This window comes from Cricetulus griseus (assembly GCF_003668045.3).
Source record: "Cricetulus griseus strain 17A/GY chromosome 1 unlocalized genomic scaffold, alternate assembly CriGri-PICRH-1.0 chr1_1, whole genome shotgun sequence".
In the NCBI taxonomy this organism is placed as follows: domain Eukaryota; kingdom Metazoa; phylum Chordata; class Mammalia; order Rodentia; family Cricetidae; genus Cricetulus; species Cricetulus griseus.
This window is the reverse complement of record NW_023276807.1, coordinates 149,838,511-149,857,896: the sequence shown is the minus strand read 5'-3', so window position 1 is coordinate 149,857,896 and position 19,386 is coordinate 149,838,511. Positions and strand designations below refer to the sequence as shown.

General features: G+C 33.4%; 1 protein-coding gene across 7 annotated transcripts in view; it reads left to right on the top strand.

The window, feature by feature from the left end:
- Epha5 (EPH receptor A5) overlaps nucleotides 1–19,386 on the top strand; it is a 323,256-nt gene that overhangs the window by 32,537 nt on the left and 271,333 nt on the right. For all 7 annotated transcript variants that reach the window (XM_035453282.1, XM_035453281.1, XM_035453280.1 and 4 more), the window contains exon 2: nucleotides 781–845. In XM_035453282.1, coding sequence (XP_035309173.1) covers nucleotides 781–845 — 65 coding nt within the window. The remainder of the gene's footprint in view (nucleotides 1–780; nucleotides 846–19,386) is intronic.

Sequence of the window (19,386 nt, the reverse complement as noted above, 5' to 3'; positions counted from 1 at the left end):
TTTATCATCTTTTTATTTATTGACAGCATTTTAACAAAATCAAATTATGTAAAATTATGGATTCCAACTTTACTTATTGTCTTATATTTTTGCAGTGGTATATTCAAATATCAGTAACTACCCTTTCAAAATTGAACTAACAGCTAAGCTACTGTCCTGAGGACATTAATTCCCTTCAACATATATTTTGAACCACCAAACAGCAATGTAGATGAATGTAGAATAAAGTTATTTCAAGAGGCAGTAACCAAAATTTGAAGACATTGGAGGTCTATAGTTAGTAATGAGTATCTAAAGCTGCAAATTGGGCAGAGGCCAGTGAGGAATGCTGCTTTTTCCAGCAGGCTAGTTATAAATTCCTACTATTCCTATGCACATCAATTTGGACTACAGGTTGAAACTCAGTAGACTGCAACACCGTAATACACTCAGTTTGATAACATGAGCTACTTTATCTCAACTACACAGGCATACTGCCACTCAATATCAAAGATGAACCAAAGGAATCATTAAAATTAATAAACATAACAATTTAAGTGTTCAATCCTCTGGTGTTTAGTCATGTCTAGACAGAGACCTGGTGTCCCAGATACTCTGAAAGGAGGACAAGGACATTTATGTTTAATGTAGACTTATTCCCATGGAGACAAGAAAAGCCAACAATCAAGTCAAATGAAGAGCATGGATCTTACTGAAGAGGTAGATGCAGTGTTGTCTCTGGAGGGATTTAGGCTGAAATGGGGCTATACTCAGTTTGGTACTTCTTTTTTCTTTTTACAGTGAATTTATTGGATTCACGCACTGTCATGGGGGACCTTGGATGGATTGCTTTTCCAAAAAATGGGGTAAGTTCTTATGAAACTTTCCATAAAATAAAACCTTAGTACATAACCTCCAGGCTACAAAAATTAGATTGACATTTAAGTGGAAATGTTTGTTAAGAAAGGAGGGCTATTTCTATCAGGTGGGGTATGGGGGGATTTCAAATGAGTTCTGAAAAAAATTAGCCAACAGGGAAGAATTTTCAGTGACTCAATATCAGACACATTACTTGCCTCTCAGCATTTCTCCACGAAAGAAAGTTTTCCTTCAGCAACTAAGAAATGCGGTGCTTTGCCACTACCTCAGATAAGTTGCTGAGGAAATATAATTGACATCTGTGTGCAATGTAAATGTACATCGAGATCAACTCACCTTTTATTTCATTTTCAGAAAAAGTTGAAAGCATTACAAGAAATTTTGTTAAGTTCCATTCAGGCTAAAACTAGATCAGGTAACCAGTCCTATTGCCATTCAAATTTTTTCCTAAATTTTGAGTTTTTCTTTACTTAAAATTTTACAAAAATTTATTTTACCAGCATATTTTATGATTACTATCTTATTAAATTGTTTATTGAAATATATTTAAATTATTTATATATTTAAATTAATATATATTAAATTATTTGAGGTGAAAATTATATATACATTATATGTATATATAATGGATTTTAGGTTGATAACAATAGTAACACATTCTTAAAATTAAAAAAGCATTACATGATCAGCTTTCCAATTAAGTTCACAAGCATAGTAACAGATAATGAAAGCCCAAATTAAATATTATTCTATGTTATCACATGACTCTGAAAAATAATTTTTCACAATTTTATAATAAAATAATCCTAGTTTTTGAGATTTTTTAATTAACCTACACCACTGCTAGTTTTGCATTTTAAAATTTTCAAGCAATGTTATACTCAATTATCTTGACAAAAACGCTAACATTTTCAGTCGTTTGTTTTTAAATTATACTCAAGGCACTTAAATTTATAAATATATCTTACTTTAATATTTATGCAAACAATTAATTTATTTTTTCTCATATATATACAATTGTATATACATATGTAATGAGATTGAAACAATTTTAAGCAAAAGAAGGTTATAGCAAGTCTTGTGATAGCAACATATCCAAAATATTTCAATGATTATTTTCCTATTAATGAAAAATAGGTTAAATTAGGTTAAATTAGGTTAAAAATAGGTTAAATTAATTAGTCTTTATGCTGGTGTTTGTGTTGGTCACCATGACACAAGCTAGAGTCATTTAAGAAGAGGAAACCATAACTGATGAATAGCATCTTTCAGGATTGATCTCTGGGAATGTCTTTGGAACATTTTCTTGGTTGTTGATTTATTTGTGAGGGCATAGCACACTGTGGGCTGTGTCACCCACCTGCAGGTGGCTTTACATGGTATAAGTAACCAAGCTGAGCAATCTATGTACAGTAAGAACTTTCATGCATGACCTGTTCCTCTGGTCTTATTTGAGCTTCTGTCTTTTGTTCCTTCAAGGAATGTTATCAGATGTTAGCAAAATAAACTATTTTTCATGTTGCTTTAGGCAATGGTGTTTATCACAGCAACAGGAAGAAGACTAAGACAGCCCTTTTCTCAGAATGTTATTTTAAGAAAGTAAAACAGGTCATATTAATTTTTAAAATTCCCAATTATTTGCTAATATCCTTATATCATCTAGCTTTAGAAAGTTCAGCAACTTCCAAATTACTTTGATATTTCAAATTATAGTTGCACTTATAAATACAATGTAAAAAGTAATATTGTTCATATGTTAGAATCTATAAGTAAAACAATGTGTAAGAAGGATAAAGTGACTGTAGTGTAATGGAATCAATTATGCCAATTTAACCTTTTTATATTCCATTTTGTTCCTTTTGTTCTCATAAAGTTCTATAACTGTTATTATCTGTGTGTGTTTATTATATTGTGGAGTTTTATAATACCCAAAATGTCTTATTTAATGAGTATATTAAGTATCCTTTTTGAAAATATGATGAAAATGCTAAAAAAAAAAACAAGAAAAGAAAAGAAAATGCATTTTAAGGTTATACTTTTACAGTCCTCAGAAAATGTTATTGCCTTTGAATTTAGCTTTGTCTTTTGTGCTTCCAATTGAAAATTTATTAAAATAGAGGGTTGAAAGTATATATCTGAGTAAATATACTTATGATGATATAGTTACTCATGAATGGGAACTTTGGGAGGCTCGACTTAATTTCTTGTACTATTTCATTATAGAAAACAAAGGTCTTTGTATAAGGGCCAAGCTCTAACCAACATTCCAACAATATCGTGTTACTTTGTTTTTACATGACAATCTTTAAAATACTAGTTTCTTTCTACATTCAAAAACAATATTATTTTCAGAAATACTGTATGTTTTTATGCATCATATTTTCTCTGATACAGATAACCTGTAACTATGTATATATAGTAAAGACAGAGAAGTTAATTTTGAGAAATTTAGTGATATTGTTGTTTGTTTTACAAGTGGAAGAATATGTGTGGAATATTTAATTGCATTTTTCTTGTTTGTTGCCATTTATATACAAGATACTAGAAATGGAATTATTATTTTAAATAAAATGAGTGTTCAAAATCTACATGACTATAGAAAAAAATGAACAAGTTTTAAAATAATATGAATAGATTTTGGAATTTATAATAATAAGCAACATTCCTACTGTGTGAAATATAAATCACTTGAATGATGTTATCAAAAAAACTATAGAATATGGGCCTCTACTAATTTTCTCCACTATGACAGTCAGTAATATTGGGTAAGATTGTGAGAATATGTGTTTTTAAATCCTAGAAATGAACCACAGACTGACAATAACCTAGAGAACATTTATTTAAAAAATACAGGCTCATTTTTGTATAGAGAAAGCATTGTATGCTGTGTCCTTTCCACCTGCCAGTCTCCAAGGAAGCCCCCTAAAACCTGAATCCCGCCAGCATCATAACAAACAACAGTTGAGTGGGCACCTGAAAAGCACAGGAAGATAGGCAATTGCTCATGTTCCCAAGTGAAAAGAACTCTTATTATTTAATGCCAGTTGAGCTCCTAGAAGACTGACTTAGATTTTACTTTGAACACTCCTAGTCTAATTAATTTTCAGCCTTTCATGTGCTAGAAAGATAGGCAAATATCTACTAATTTGTTGGTAAAATTTTATATAAATACTAAAATCGCCACTTAGTAAAACTTGTTGGGACTAGAATGGAATGCTGAAGAAGAGAATATAGGTGAGATCCATTAAGAGCTGAGAATGATGAAGTTTCACCTGTGAGTGGCCCTAAGATCCTTCACAAAAGGAAAACAAACACAATTTCTTTGATAAATGTTGAATGAGTTGACTTAGTAGGTGAAGATTTTAACTTTAATTAGAAATTTTAAAACATGTAGAAAGACTAAAAGAAAATGTAAGACTCTAAGACAAAAATATAATAACTATATCTCATCTAATTCAAAATGTCAATAGAGATTAGTTATCTTATAAAGAAACAATATTTGGAAGAAAAAAATGTAAAGCCTAAGGAGGATCTCTGTGAGTTCAAGGCCATCCTGGTCTCCAGAGCAAGTGCCAGGATAGGATCCAAAGCTACACAGAGAAACCCTGTCTTGAAAAAAACAAAAACAAAGCAAAACAAAACAAAACAAAACAAAAATGTAAAGCCTAAAATAAAGAATTCACTACAGACGCCTGAAAACAGGATAGGTCAGAGAGAAGAAAAGGGGGAATAAATTTGGAAATAGACCAACAGGGGTCATCCTACCTGAAAAATTGAAAAATGGGATAATGGAAACAAACACAAGTTGCCTAAAGAGACAGGGCTGATATCGTGGACTTGGAAATTCCTAGCAACCCAATGGCAATAAAGACCAAACACAGGAATCTTGTCCTCTCAGGAGGGCTCTCAGCTGATGCTGAGAAGCCATGGTTTATTGAGAAGTCCATTTAAATAGTCTTCCAAGGGCAGGGGCAAAATCAGGAAGCATCTGTTATAATGTATATAGTTAATATCAAGTGATTCTATTAAAATTCAAGCATTTCCTAAACAGTTCCTAGTCACATAGACATTGTTCTCAGCCCAGGTGTGGGCCTACTCAATGATTAAGCCCATAGAGATGCAAACTAGGAGGCATTCTACCCTGAGGCCATGGTATACAATAGTAGACTTGCTGGAATTAGCAATATAATTGTAGGTCGAGCTCCTGGGTGCTCCTGTTTACTGAAACTGGAGATTGGATCTTAAGATATTCCATAATGGAACTTTTTTGGTTCCCAACAATGTGGAGATTAATTAATTGACATAATCTCATATTTAAAATAAAACAAAACATATTCATCAACAAACATAAATAAAACCAACCCAGGTTCACAAGGTACAATTAATTTGTCAACCCCAGAAAGAACATTGTGCAAGCATCATTTGAGAAAACATCTCACCATGTACAAGAAATATTTAATATCATTAAAGGTTGATCATTCACTAAAATCCATGATGCTATAGTTAATCCCTAGCATATTTAAAAAGTAGACTTTCTAGCAAGAATTATATACCAAGTAAAGTAAATTTAATTTTAAGGAGAAATAAGCACTTTAAATGATTAAATAAATTCTGAAATAATATAAATTTTGTGAAATATTTTACTGAAAATATCTAAGAAATAGGATATAAAAAGACAGAGTGCTTTTTTTTTTTTAGAGAGAACTATACTAGTACCTCTCAAACACTATTTTTTATCCTCCCTATTTCACTTTGATAGAAACATAAAACGGGATAAATTATGTTTTTTTTCCATAAGTATACAAGCTTATTTTAAAGAACAATAATTGATTTGAGAATGGTTTATTTACAGCATGATTTTGTAATCTGTTATAATGCCCCTGTATATCACTTGACAGAGATACAGCCTAAGGCATACTGTATTTTTTGACATTGTAGCAACATTTTGGTGACACTAAAACCGAGTTGGATTGGATGCTACTGGATAATTCACTGTTATGGACTATAGTCACATTTGCAGGACTTCATTGACCAAATATTGTTCTGTGGTACATGACTGTATTTCAGTATAAGCACATATTTCTACTGGAATGTGCAAGAGCTCATAGAGGGGCATATACTTACTATATTTTGCATATATGAGAAATGAAATTGGAAGATGTCCCAGTTATCAAAGTGCTTCTTTTTCAATTGTAAGGACCCAAGTTTACATCCCCAACACCCATTTCATTAAACTAGGTGAGGCATCAGAGAAACTTCCTCCTGCAGTAGAAGGGAACAAATACAAAAACCCTCAACTACACAATGTACAGAGTGAGAAACATTGGAACACTCAGTCCTAAATGGGTTGTCCCCATCAAATGCTCCCCCTCATGTTTCAGGGAACTTGTGGAAGAGGAAACAGAAAGGGTATAAGAGCCAGTGGGGTTGGAAGACAAGAAGGAAATTGGGACTTCTAGAGACAACACAACTGATCCACATATGAACTCACAGATACTGTACCAATATGCACAGGGCCTGCAGTTCCAAGCCAGATGGGATACTAATGCTGAGGCAGAAAGTGAACACAGGCCCTCATTCTTAACTCAGAACCTATCTCCAATTGATAACTGCTCAAAAAGAAAAAAGAAATAGTTTCTCCAATAGAGTCTCACTGGGTATAAAACCACACTTAAGGTCATGGCCCATGCCCATTGGTAGATGGTCAACACAAAACAAACACAATGGACACAATGGTTCTTTTGGAAGTTCTTTGTATCATAATGCTGTCTGGGATTTCCTTCTTTTGCCTATATATTATGGTTTCCTATTTGTGTTTTTATGTGATCTCTCTCTCTCTCTCTCTCTCTCTCTCTCTCTCTCTCTCTCTCTCTCTGTGTGTGTGTGTGTGTGTGTGTGTGTGTGTGTGTATTTCTAAATATATTTCATGTGGTTTTTCTTTTGTTCTTTCTGTTTATTTGTTTTGTCCTATTCTAAGATTGGGGGGGTTGTTTGTTTCTTATTTGTCTGTTTTTTAATGGGAGAGAGAAAATATATGAATTTAGGAAGATGGGGAAATGGGAAAGACCTAGAAAGACTTTGGGAAGTGGAAACATCAGAATATGTTGTATGAATAAAATCTACTTTTAATAAAATCTTAAGGTACTTTCACATAATACTATTTGTGAATGTGTCAAAATCCTAGATAAATGAATTTGTTTGAAGATATTACCTAATGTTTCCCAATTAAATTGTATTTAGAAAGAAAACAGAAAAAAAATAGGCATGACAAGACATGACCCAGGATCTGTGGGACTTGGTATCCAACTCTACTCAAAAAATAAGGTAGATAGCAATTAAGAAATTGAGGCATCAAACTCTAGCTGGTACATGAACATGTATTTCCAGACATGTACATAAAAGACTTTAAATATTAATCATGTGTGAATTGTTTTGTTAGATTATAATATTTTGAATTGGTATTGTGGAAATTGAAGACTATATAAAGTAAACTTCTAATTCCATGTATATTTATTTAAAGATATATAGATTGATAAAGCATATCTCCATTTGTAGACCTAATTGGGCAAAATTTTAAGAGGAATAACATTATATTATCCTCATATCCATATAGATATCCTAGATACATTTAGAAACAATTTGTCCTCATTATATAATTTCATCTTCTTTATTATTTTGGAAGATCCTAGGATCTTGTAGTATTTCATGTTTAATAATCTATAGTGTTTCTAAGACAGCTCATTTCCTGTCAATAAACATTTACTAGAGAAACAATTTTATATTTTGTATTTTAAAACTGAGAATAAATTATAAAGTTCTAGTTTTGCAGTAAGTACTATACAGGTGTGACCTGGAATAAAAAGTTTCAGAAGCCATTGTTTGATCTTCTGTCGCATTTCTGTTGACCTCATATTAACATGTTCACCAGGCCATATACATGTTTGTAACATTATTTCTCTTCCCATTTCTTCTAGACTTATCTTTATCTTATCATTTCAATTATCACACAAATTATTACATAGCATTATAGTCTCTGCCCCTCCCACATAAGCCTTTCCATCTTTCTTCCCCCATATGATTCTAGACATATGTTAAGATACCAAGACAAAGAAAGTTTTATGCAACTTTTCTATGCTTATTAATTGGACAGAATTTTCTTTGCTGTGAGAATGAGTCACACTTACAGGCATTTCAGAACAGGGAAGAATAGAATTCATGTCATTCTGGAGCTTAAGTTCACTCATGGTTTTAAAAGTGAGAAATGAAAGAAAAAAGGTGAATAGAATATTTTCCAGACCTGTGTTTTCTTAATATATGCATTCAGAAGTATCACAGATATGGCAGTATCTCCAGTCACTCCCAACAGTTTGTGTTTTGTGTATTTTGCACATGCAATGTCTTTTCTCTTTTAAATTCTGTCTAACCATAAAAAAGCTGTGCCTTCAGCACATGAATATGTGTCATTGACACTAAAACTTAATGAGGAAAATGCTCAAATATGCACTTAGTATTTTCTTTTGTAGATGAGGAAATCGAGGGTAAGCTTCTTACTTAAATTTAAGCAGTTGGTTCTACTGAGGTCACTCAACACCCAAGTCTCCCATAACACTGAGTCCTTCAAAGCATAAATCAGTTACTCCAAATGTTGAATCTTTTCTCTGTCCCTTTCTTCCTGTGCTTGGATTGCAAAGTTCACATTCACAACTTTACTAGCTTGTCATTTCACTTAGTGAAGTACTTTGCTTTACTTCCATTTGAGACACTTCAGTCACCTTCTGGAACATTTAATATTGATTAACCTATAAATAGACTTAGCATGGGTAGAAACATACTTGTTTCCAGGAAATTTTAGCAACAGTTTCCAGGGCTTATTCTTATGAGAATAAAATTAATGGCCAGGATGTTTGCTAAGAACAGATTATACTCTTACGTTTTAGAAATTCCTCCATCACTCTGTTTTTCCATATCCTGTTGTTGGAGATGCTCACTGCATGCATATACCTGCCTCCCGGGCTTGCTGGAATTAGCCATTCCCTCTAGAGTTTTCAAGACTTCCTGGAGCACATGGTGTGGAAGCCTCAGGACTCCCAGGAGCATCATCTCAGAGTTGCATTAAAACTTTTGCTTTGATTTTGCTAGATTTTCTTGTCATCATCAGAAAGGATAAGCATCTTTATTATTTTAAATTTATTTTATTTCTTTGCAATTTAGGAGTTCTCAGGGACATTATAACAACTTACTCATTTTAAGAAGAATGTAGATACTGATTTAATTCATATTGTTTTAAAATGGAGGTAGGCATGCATGGTCTGCCTATAGGGAAAGAAAAAGGAATAATTTTACATAGTGGTTATCTAAAAAAACAAGGGTTATGACTTTCCTTCCTTTGGTTTCACTCTGTCCTCGGTGATTTTCTCTGGGACATAGATAACCATTCATCTTTCAAAATGAAAATAACCAGAATATGCAAATTGAACTGAGATCAAATTTTTATTGTTCTACATGGGTTTTTCTGACTTAGCAAACTCTTAAGCTGAATTATGTATTTGTATATTTACTTTTTAATAAAAAAATCAGTGTGTCCCACATGTCCTACAAAATAAGACAATAATTGGGAAAATCACTTGGACAAAGACTAGATCTCACATTTTAGTTTTGATCATGGTAAGTTCCTCTAGGTTCTTATTTTGTCTTTGTGTCCTGCAGAATTGTGTTAAGTCTAGCAATATGTACTGAGGACCACACCAAGCATAACAGATGCTAAAGAATGAACTAATGATGAAGTGTTCAAAACAAGACCACATTAATATATAGAGAAAAACTCTTTATAGACAGTGATCGAAAAGTATTCAAGGGGAAAGAATATTCTATTGTCTGTTTCAAAGTTTCTTAGTATTTATCATAGTTTAAGATCACATAAACCACACCCAACCCCTTCAGTAATTAAGATAAATAATTTAAGTGACTCAAGACAATCATTAGGCATTTAATATTTAGATTTCCCACATGGAAACTTAGCAATTTTGAAAAAATTCTTTGGAATGTCCAACTTACCTCTGCCTATGAGGCAAATGTTGTACTAGACATTTTCTCTATGCAATCACACAGAGTAAATTACCAGACATCAAAGTGCAATACTGAAAAGCAGCAGTGTGATACATGTGTACTATTTGTTCATTGGGATCACTGATTGTATGTTTAAAGTCAACATGGAATCATGAAATTTTTTTATATGTAGTATAACCCCAAGCACATTTCCCTCTCAATAATGAAATATATTTCATTATTGAAATAATTTTCAATAATGAAACTAATTTTATCTATATTATCTTCTGTTAATGCCTTCTGCTTAGCCCAGCTGCAACTGGCTTCCTAAAATGTTCAGTCTTTTCAACTGCAATGAGAGGATCTTGGTGTGCACGTTTTCTCCCTGTCCCCATATAAACCTTCCTCTATTATATTTTTTACAAAATTCAGAGTGTATGGATTTCAGATACCATATCAACATGAAATTTTGCTAAATTGCTTCTTCCTTGGATGTTCTTTCCCAATATTTGGATGTTCTTTCCCAATTGTCCCACCCAGGGAGCAAGTATGGAAACAAACAAAAACCTTCATGTCTTTTTTAAAATTTACTTTATAGTTTTGTATTAAAGTTTTTTTTTTATTTAGAGACAATCATATTTTACATATCAATCCGCTGTTCCCTCTCCCTCCCATCCTCCCATGCCCCCAAAAGACTCGCCCAACCCACCTCCCACCACTCCCCAAGAGTAGTATGGGGGATCCTCATAGTCTGTCACAACATATGGAGAGAGCCTAATCCCTGCTCCTTGTATCTGGACTGTAATATTATCCCTCCGTAGGTAATGGGCTCCCAAAGTCCATTTGTGCACTAGGGATGAATACTGGTTCCACTGTTAAAGGTCCCATAGAGTGCCCAGGCCTCCTAACTGGCACCCACATTCAGAGGGCTTAGTTCGGTCCAATGCTGTTTGCCCAGCTTTATGACTTGGGTCCTGTACTCTCACCAGGTCAAGTCAGCCGTTTCTTTATGTTTCTCCAGCAAGGTCTTGACTTTGCTGATCCCTCTCTACAATGGGAGTCCAAGAGTACCAGACAGTGCTTAGCTGTAGGTGCCTGCTTCTGCTTCTCTCAGCTGTGGGATTAAGGCTCATTCATGTCTTTTCTAAGGAATTAAATGTTACTTTTACTAAAATGTTTTTACCTACTATAGTCTCTACTTGTTAATACACATTTTCCTTTTTTTTTTTTAAATTTTGTAATGTTAAGGAGTTTATGTCTACCAAGATGCTTCTGCACAAAATGTGTAGTCCATGTTAAAATATCTAGGATTAATTCTATTTTTAAAGTAAAAATAAAATGATTTGTTCTCATTGACATTTGCATCATGTTCAGTCAGTGAATATGATGACATTTTTTTAACTTTCATCTTTCCATTCATTAATAAAGATGCTAAAAAAAATCTGGGCTTCCCAGAAGTCCCCGAGGCCCAAACAGCAGGTACTTTTTCCATGTGGTTTGATTGTTGTTTATCATGATAAAAAAAAAAAAAAAAAAAAAAAAAAACCCTTCAGCTGTTTTCAATTCATGTGACAGTGCTCCTGTGCAAGTCAATTTGAATTAATTTTGCAAGCAAATGCTTTATGGTTGTGAGTACATAATCTCCCTCTCCCACAGAGAAAAAATATACTGTAATCATCCAGCATTCCTGTTGATTATTTCCATTAAAGGCAGCAGGGGAAGGGAGAATGCTCCAACCTCCTCTCTCACATGAAGATTTGAAGCTTTTGCCATTCACTGCTTTTTCTTTGCTCTTTTCCCCTTTATGCTCTTCCAGCTTACACTAATGCAGAAAATGATGGCCCAAACTGCTCAGCCTGGAATTGTCCTTTGGATCCTAGCCACTGTTGTCTTTGTGATATTATATCCCAATGCATTTTCCCCAGAAAGGTCTTGCCCATAGCATCAAGATTTATGTAAATTTTTTCTATAGTGTTTTGTGCATCTGGAAATGCTTCTTTCTACCCTTTGTGTTGATCTCAATGTTAATGATTTTCAAAACCCAGAACAAATAATATACCATGAAATCTCTCATTACCATCCAGAATAGTGACCACTTCTTCAACTGCATCAATATAGCTCAAAATTAAATACTAGAGATGATACTGATTTTTTTTGTGTGTGAATAGTGCAAGTACTGCCTTCCTCAAAGATATGTTTTTCCTCTTTACATTGAAAACATTGCCTTATGACTCAAATATACATTTGCATTAAATGCATTTATTTAGTGCTGGTTAATACTTTGAAATTTAAATGTTTAAAAGTTTTGCATGTTAGAATAATAAAGCCCCTGTCTATTTTAGTTTAAAATGTTATAATCTTAACAATATATCAAAACTTGAACTTAGGTACTTGTTTTTATTTAGTGTCAAGCAGGGCTGGGCGACGAACATTTTACTGAATGAACAAAACTGATAAATTATAGAGACAATCATTAAATTTACAAGTAGATGTAAGACTCAATTACTCTTAACATATATTAAAATAGACAAATTTCAATTGATCTTCTTTATAATTTTGAAGTATAGGACTTTTCTAATATATGTTCAGATATAATTTTATTCTTATATTTGATACAAATTACTAACTTGTGTATATATTTATCTCCTAAGCAGCAATACAGTTAATATGTAAATATTTAGCAATATTAATCCATCCACAATCATGTTATGGTTCTACCAGTAGTAAAGGATATGTAACCCATTAAATTTCCCCATCCCTCTCTATGTCCTCATCATGCTATATGCACTAATTACTGAAAGAGCATTTGATAAGCAGTATATAAAATAATCATTGGATACTCAGTACAATGCCTGGCCCTTGTGTAATGTATCATATACGACGCCATCAATCTCTCTTTTCTTGGTTTCTATTTCTAAGATTTGGTTTCTGAATTCATTCAATCAATGAGGTAGGTAGTAACTGGTACAAAGTCATGAGATTACAGTTTTGATGGTTAACGTACCATCACTTGTAATGTTTGAGCTAGATATTAGTTAAAGTTTAAAGATAGAAAATCTATTCACTAATTTCATAATTCATCTTTATAATTCATCAATAAAGATTTAGAGGTTTTACTGACAGCAACATAGTGAGTGATAACATTTCACAAAATATTTAATTGTTTTAAAAAGTGAATGATTCAGTTTCTCACATTGAAAAGCAAATAGTTACTATTTAATTGTATAACCAAGGAAAGAACAAAAAATATGACCAGAAGATGAATGGTGTATGAGTCCCTGACTCATCTTTGTCACTGTCTCTGTATCTGTATCAATTTCTCTGACTCTGTCTCTGTGTGTGTATTTCTTTCTTATCTTTGATTCTGTCTTATCTCTGTCTTGGTTTCTTTCTCTTACTCTCTCTGTGTATGTGTTATCTCTGTCTCTCTGTCTCTGTCCCCCTCCTCTCTGTACCTAATTTATCCCTGTCTCTCTGTGTGTATGTGTGTGTTTGTTTCTCTGTGTGTATATGTGTGGGTGTCTGTCTTATCTGTCTCTCTCTGTGTGTATACGTTTCTGTGTGTACATGTGTCTATGTGTATGTGTATGTAGTTCATAATTCTTTGATCACAGATTTAACCAATTTTATACTCTTTGGAAAAAAATTCATACCCTAACACAGAGAACAGTTATAATAGGTTTAGATTTAGTGTTAGGCTTTACATTTAAAAGAATGTAAATATGGTTCAGATTTTAATATTAAATAGAGTATAAGAAAAATATATAACCTAAAAATGTAAAAATAATGAATGTTTTCTAAGAGATGTGCTAATGTTGCAGTGATAAGATAGGTAAATCTGTTTCATTTTTTATTTATTTATATACCAAATTTCCAGTTGGCTGTACTAAATAAAAACTTCTGATACCTTAATAGAAAAAAAAAATACTTGCTATGTACTCAGAGAACATAGGTATTTTACTGTTAAAACAGCATTTGCTGAGCTTCCATGAATCACATGGTGCCCACTTCTCCATGGGTTTTACTTCTTTCAATTGACCTCCTCATTCCTTTGTCTGAAGACATGGATAATTTTGTCACTTTGTATATGGATTCCTTACAGTTCCAAACGTAATTTCCTATATTAAAGAAACCAGTTCACAATAGGAATTCCACACAGGAAGAATGTGGTAAGAGTTAGTGTTATTCATCATTGATGGAAATGACTCTAATAGTTGGGAGAAAGGCAAACACTCTGAACCTCAGGTTTTGCTGCTGTTGTTGGCTGGAGTTTGCAGTATAAGTAGAGTGGATTTATAAAAACAAAACAAAACAAAACAAAACAAACATAGTCTTAGTATCTGGATTTTGCTGAAATTAGTGCCTTTAAAAATGAGGTTGAGGAAGCGTTGTTTCGAGTATCAAGCTGTTTTCCATATTAATTTGATTCTTCTTTTTAAAAAGTAGTTATCAGCTTAAAATATTTTTTTCAGAATCTGCAGTGAGTGAAATGAATTGTTTTAGTATATAATTTTAACTATTTCTCTATATCTATGGTACATATGGATTATTCACAGCATTCAATTCTTTGATTTGACTGACCTATTTAGTTTATTTGAAACATTAGTAACAAGACATGTTGGTTCATTTATTTTGGACTTCACTATAGACAGTGATTATCATTCTTCATCTGTTCTTTCATGATACTTGTAAAACAATATTGTACTCTCATCTATATCCCATTATTATGAGTTGGCACAAAACTAATAACATGCTATTATCTCACTGTTTCCTTAGAGCCTGGGAAAGCCACCCTTGTGGTTACTGACCTGGCTGTGCAAGTCTCTGTGCTTCAGCTAAAGTTGTCTATTGCTTGGAAGCAAGTTGTATAATAAAAATATATAGAAAAAAAGAGGAAGGCAACATTTACTTTCTGTTAATGTGCTGTTCTTTGTAGGATGCTAAAACTCACAAATGGCATTATGAATCTTTAACCCTCTTCCTTGTGAATTTAAAGTAATTGAACAAATCACTAAATATTTTTGATATTTTTATTATTTTACTTGATGTATAGATGATGGAAATATGGGTATCACATCATGACTGCCTGACATAATCCTTCATTTATTCTATTGTACATTAAATATATCTTGGTGGAAAAAAACAGCAAAAAAGCTGTTTGGTAAATTTTATTTAAAACAAGACTTTTATGTTATATTTGGCTCACATGGACTTTAGTTGGTTATAATAGATAACTTTGTGATAAGTCAATGAATCACAGACTTGGTATGATTAATGAGTGCTCAAGTAACTCAAAATTATTCAGTTTGCATCAACAATCCATCCTTTTTGTACAATTAAAGGTATAAGAATGAAAATAATTTTGAAATATAATCATATCATTAAGTGTGTTTCTTTAACTAACTGCTTCTTTTAAGGCTATATTAAAAAATGGAAGTTTAGCCGGGCATTGGTGGGACATGCCTTTAATTCCAGCACTGCACTTGGGAGGCAGAGGCAGGTGGATCTCTGAGTTTGAGGCCAGTCTAGTCTACAAAGCGAGTTCCAGGACGGTCTCCAGAGCAATAAAGAAAAACCCTGTCTTGAAAAAAAAAGAATGAAAGTATAAAAACAATAAGTAGTAGAGACATGATATTGTGTCTATCTCCCATATCATTTAAAATTATTTTACAAACTATATATATATATATATATATATATATATTGACTATTGTGATCAAAATTTCACATATAAATTGGATATTAATATCAGGTAACTTAATGTAGTTCAAAATTAAAGTATTACCGTATCAGCAGCTATTCTGGATTCAGAGTACAATATTCAGCAGCTATTCAGGTAGGATTCAGTGCCTCAGTTTTTGCTACTGTACCAGAGGCAGCCAATTACTAGTAATTTTTATGGTATCATTATTCATTATGGTATCATAATTCACTGGAATTAAATTTTTACATCTCTGTATAGTGACTTCATCTGAAATTAGGTATCAGAATGAATATACAATACCATTCAGTGAGTGAAATGGTGAAACACATTGCTTCTCACTTGAGGACTCACCGTGATTTTAGATTGAAGGTTGACAATGTAGCTGTGAAAAAAATAATAAACAGATATGAGTCCACAGCTGTGATTCTTCATGGCTATTTTAGTTACTGTTCTATTGTTGTGAAGAGACACCATGACCAAGTCATCGCATATCAAAAAGTGCTTGATGCAGCATTTGCTTCCAGTTTTAGAAGGTTAGTCTATGATTATCATGGCAGGAGCAAGGCATCAAGCCTTCAGGCATGGCAATAGAGAAGTAGTTAATAGCTTATATCCTGATTCATAGGCACCAGAGGGGAAAAAAAAGAAAGACTGTTTTACAAGGATTTTCAAATCTTTAAAAATGATATACAAGTGACACATCTGTTCCAACAAGATTATACATCCAAGTTCTTCTTAAACAGTCCACCAACTGGGAACCACACCTTCAAGTATATGTGCCCATGGGGCCATTTTCATTCAAACCACCACAAAAGTATCGTACAAATTATATCAGAGTCTTCCCACTATGTTAAAAAACATTTAATATTCATTGAGATATGAAATAACAGCAGCAGCAAGAGAAAATAGCCACAACTTGTGTCCATATGGTATTGAATTTGTGGGTTTTCCAAACCTTGTTATTTCAGTGTACAAATGTATTACAACAGAAATGATAATAATTTTAATGTTTTATTTTATTTCATTTTATGTTTTGAGTCAGAGTCTAGGAACCCAGGCTTGCTTCACATTTCAGTTAACATTCTTGCCTCAGTCTCCTCAGCACAGATGTAATTTGTTATGCTAGGACCAGATTTAGATTCCCTTTAATGTCAAAAAATACTTTTATTGCATTAATTTTGATTAGAAATGAAGCATGATACTTAATTATCACATTTATGAAATGTTAACAGTAGAACAAATACGTGGTTGCTAAGCAGAAATCATAGTCTTAGATGGGGTCATGAAGGTAAAGTTATAAATTTGATAAAGGTTACCTGTTTTGTTGCTGAATCAGCAGTATTCTGTGTTCTTCAAAGCAATGGGGAGAGACAATGTGGCCAGTCACTGACATAGAGGCATTAATGTCAGAAACCCTTCAGTAGTCCATAGTGTGTTCCTTCAAGTCCTCAAACAGTTCCCTGAATGACAAACATTTAGAATGCAAACAATTAAAGTCAGTTAAAATTTATGAGGCAGTGGCCAGCATTTCCCCATTTGTTGATTGGTAAAGATTGTCTGAATTTATTGTCATGAATTAAGTTGTTCAAACAGATAGGATTTAAACTGAATCAAAAACAATACCTGGATTTGTCTATTATACTGAATTTCTAAGGTATTAATGGACATCGGATTCTGCCAGAGTATTTGGTGAGACTTTTCCCCTTACGATATTTAGAAACATTACATGAAAATTACTCCAAAAAATTACAATTTCATTTAAATTTTATAAGAATCTGTGGGGCTGGCCAGATGGCTTAGTTGTTAAAAACACCATCTACAGTACCCAAAACCCAATTGTCAGCTCTTGACCTTCTGTAACTCCACTTCCATAAGGTCAGAACTTTCTTACCTCTGTGGGCTCCTTCTCATGTTTATGCACATGTGTACACTCTGCCACACAAGTACATACATATAAAATTACAATAAATAATATTTAGAAAAATAGAATGAAAATAGTTCTCAATTAAATCCAGACTTTCATGAATCAGAAACTATATCAAATCAGGAACATTTTAAATTCATTTTAATGATATATAGGTCAGTACCTTAGAATGATATTCCTGCAAATACTAGGAAATATACAAAAGAAAACCCAGCCAGGCGTTGGTGGCGCACGCCTTTAATCCCATCACTTGGGAGGCAGAGGCAGGTGGATCTCTGTGAGTTCGAGACCAGCCTGGTCTACAAGAGCTAGTTCCAGGACAGCCTCCAAAGCCACAGAGAAACCCTGTCTCAAAAAACAAAACAAAACAAAAGACAAAACAAAACAAAAAATCAAAACAAAACAAAACCCCAGCAACCTTCTCCTGTGAGTTACAATCTGGACAGAGCTTTTTACATACTGGAGGGTCCCCATCTGGCTTTCTCCACATTTGCAGTACAGATGGGCAGTACAGGTTGGATCTCTGGTTGGAGAGGCTGTCTGCCTTTATAAAAAATATATTTAAACAATGATTAAAATGTTTTATTAAGCTTATACTCTTATTAGTAGTCTATGTAACTATCTCTACTTTCCTATAGTAGGACGGAGATGGCAGGCATGTAAGACGACATGTAGTTCTATTCCCTAAATCTTTTGCTAAGAAAGTGGATTTTTCTCTATACTACTTTGATTTGAAATTCTAAATTTCCTTCTAAATTTGGAGTAATACATTTCTTAATTTTATTTTGAGACTAAAATTACAGGATTTCTCCCTTTCCTTGTTTCCCTCCAAACCCTGTCATACATCCCTCACTACTCTCTTTCAAATCCGTGGCCATCACATGCATATAAGCATATTATACACATTTATAATCCTAATATGACTGTTCAGTCTGTATTATGTTACTCATATATGTCTATTCAGAGCATACTCTTTGGCACTGGACAACCAATAGTGTTCTTCTTTGGGGAAAGGGCTTCTTCAACTGCCACCTTTCCACAAGTTGCTTGTAGTTCCTTGTATAGTGTCAAGTCACTGTGGGATTTTTCCTGTCCATTTTGGCATGTCTTTGTTGTCATTCTTGTTCAACTCACATTTGGGAAGTCATATCTGGAAGACTTTATGCATATAATATCTGATGTTATTAAGAGACACAATTTTAAGGCAAACTCCCTGACCTTCTGGATGTTAATAGTCTTTGTGCTCCCTCTTCTTCAAAGTTCTCTGTACCTTAGGCGTAGGAGCGTTTTATAGACCCATCCAATGGGACAGAGCTCCACAAGTCTGCACTTTTCCTCAGTGTTATAAAAAGAAGTTTCCTTGATGAGGAACCAAGTTATATTCTCTAAATGCCACTTCTTCAGATAGTTTCTAAGACAATCCATTTATCCAAGTAATAACTTAATGAACTGCATGATAGAATTTTGTTAGGCACTAAGAATACAAATCATTCAGTCAGCATTTTGTATCTTTGTAAATATAAATTCTGGGTCTACAGATATATTTTATTTTATTATAGCTGTTATTTAAAATGGAAACAATTTTATTTTCCACATCAACCCCAGTTCCCTCTCCCTCCCATCCTCCTATGCCCCCCACCAAATCCCCATCCCATCCTCCACCCACTCCCCAGGGACAGGGCCTAGGCCCTCCCCCATGTATCTAGGCTAAGAGAGTATTCCTCCATGGGGAATGGGATCCCGAAGTACATTCATACACTAGGGATAAATATTGATCCACTATCAGAGGTCCCATAGATTTCCCAGGCCTCCTAACTGACACTCACATTCAGGGGGTCTTGATTGGTCCTATGCT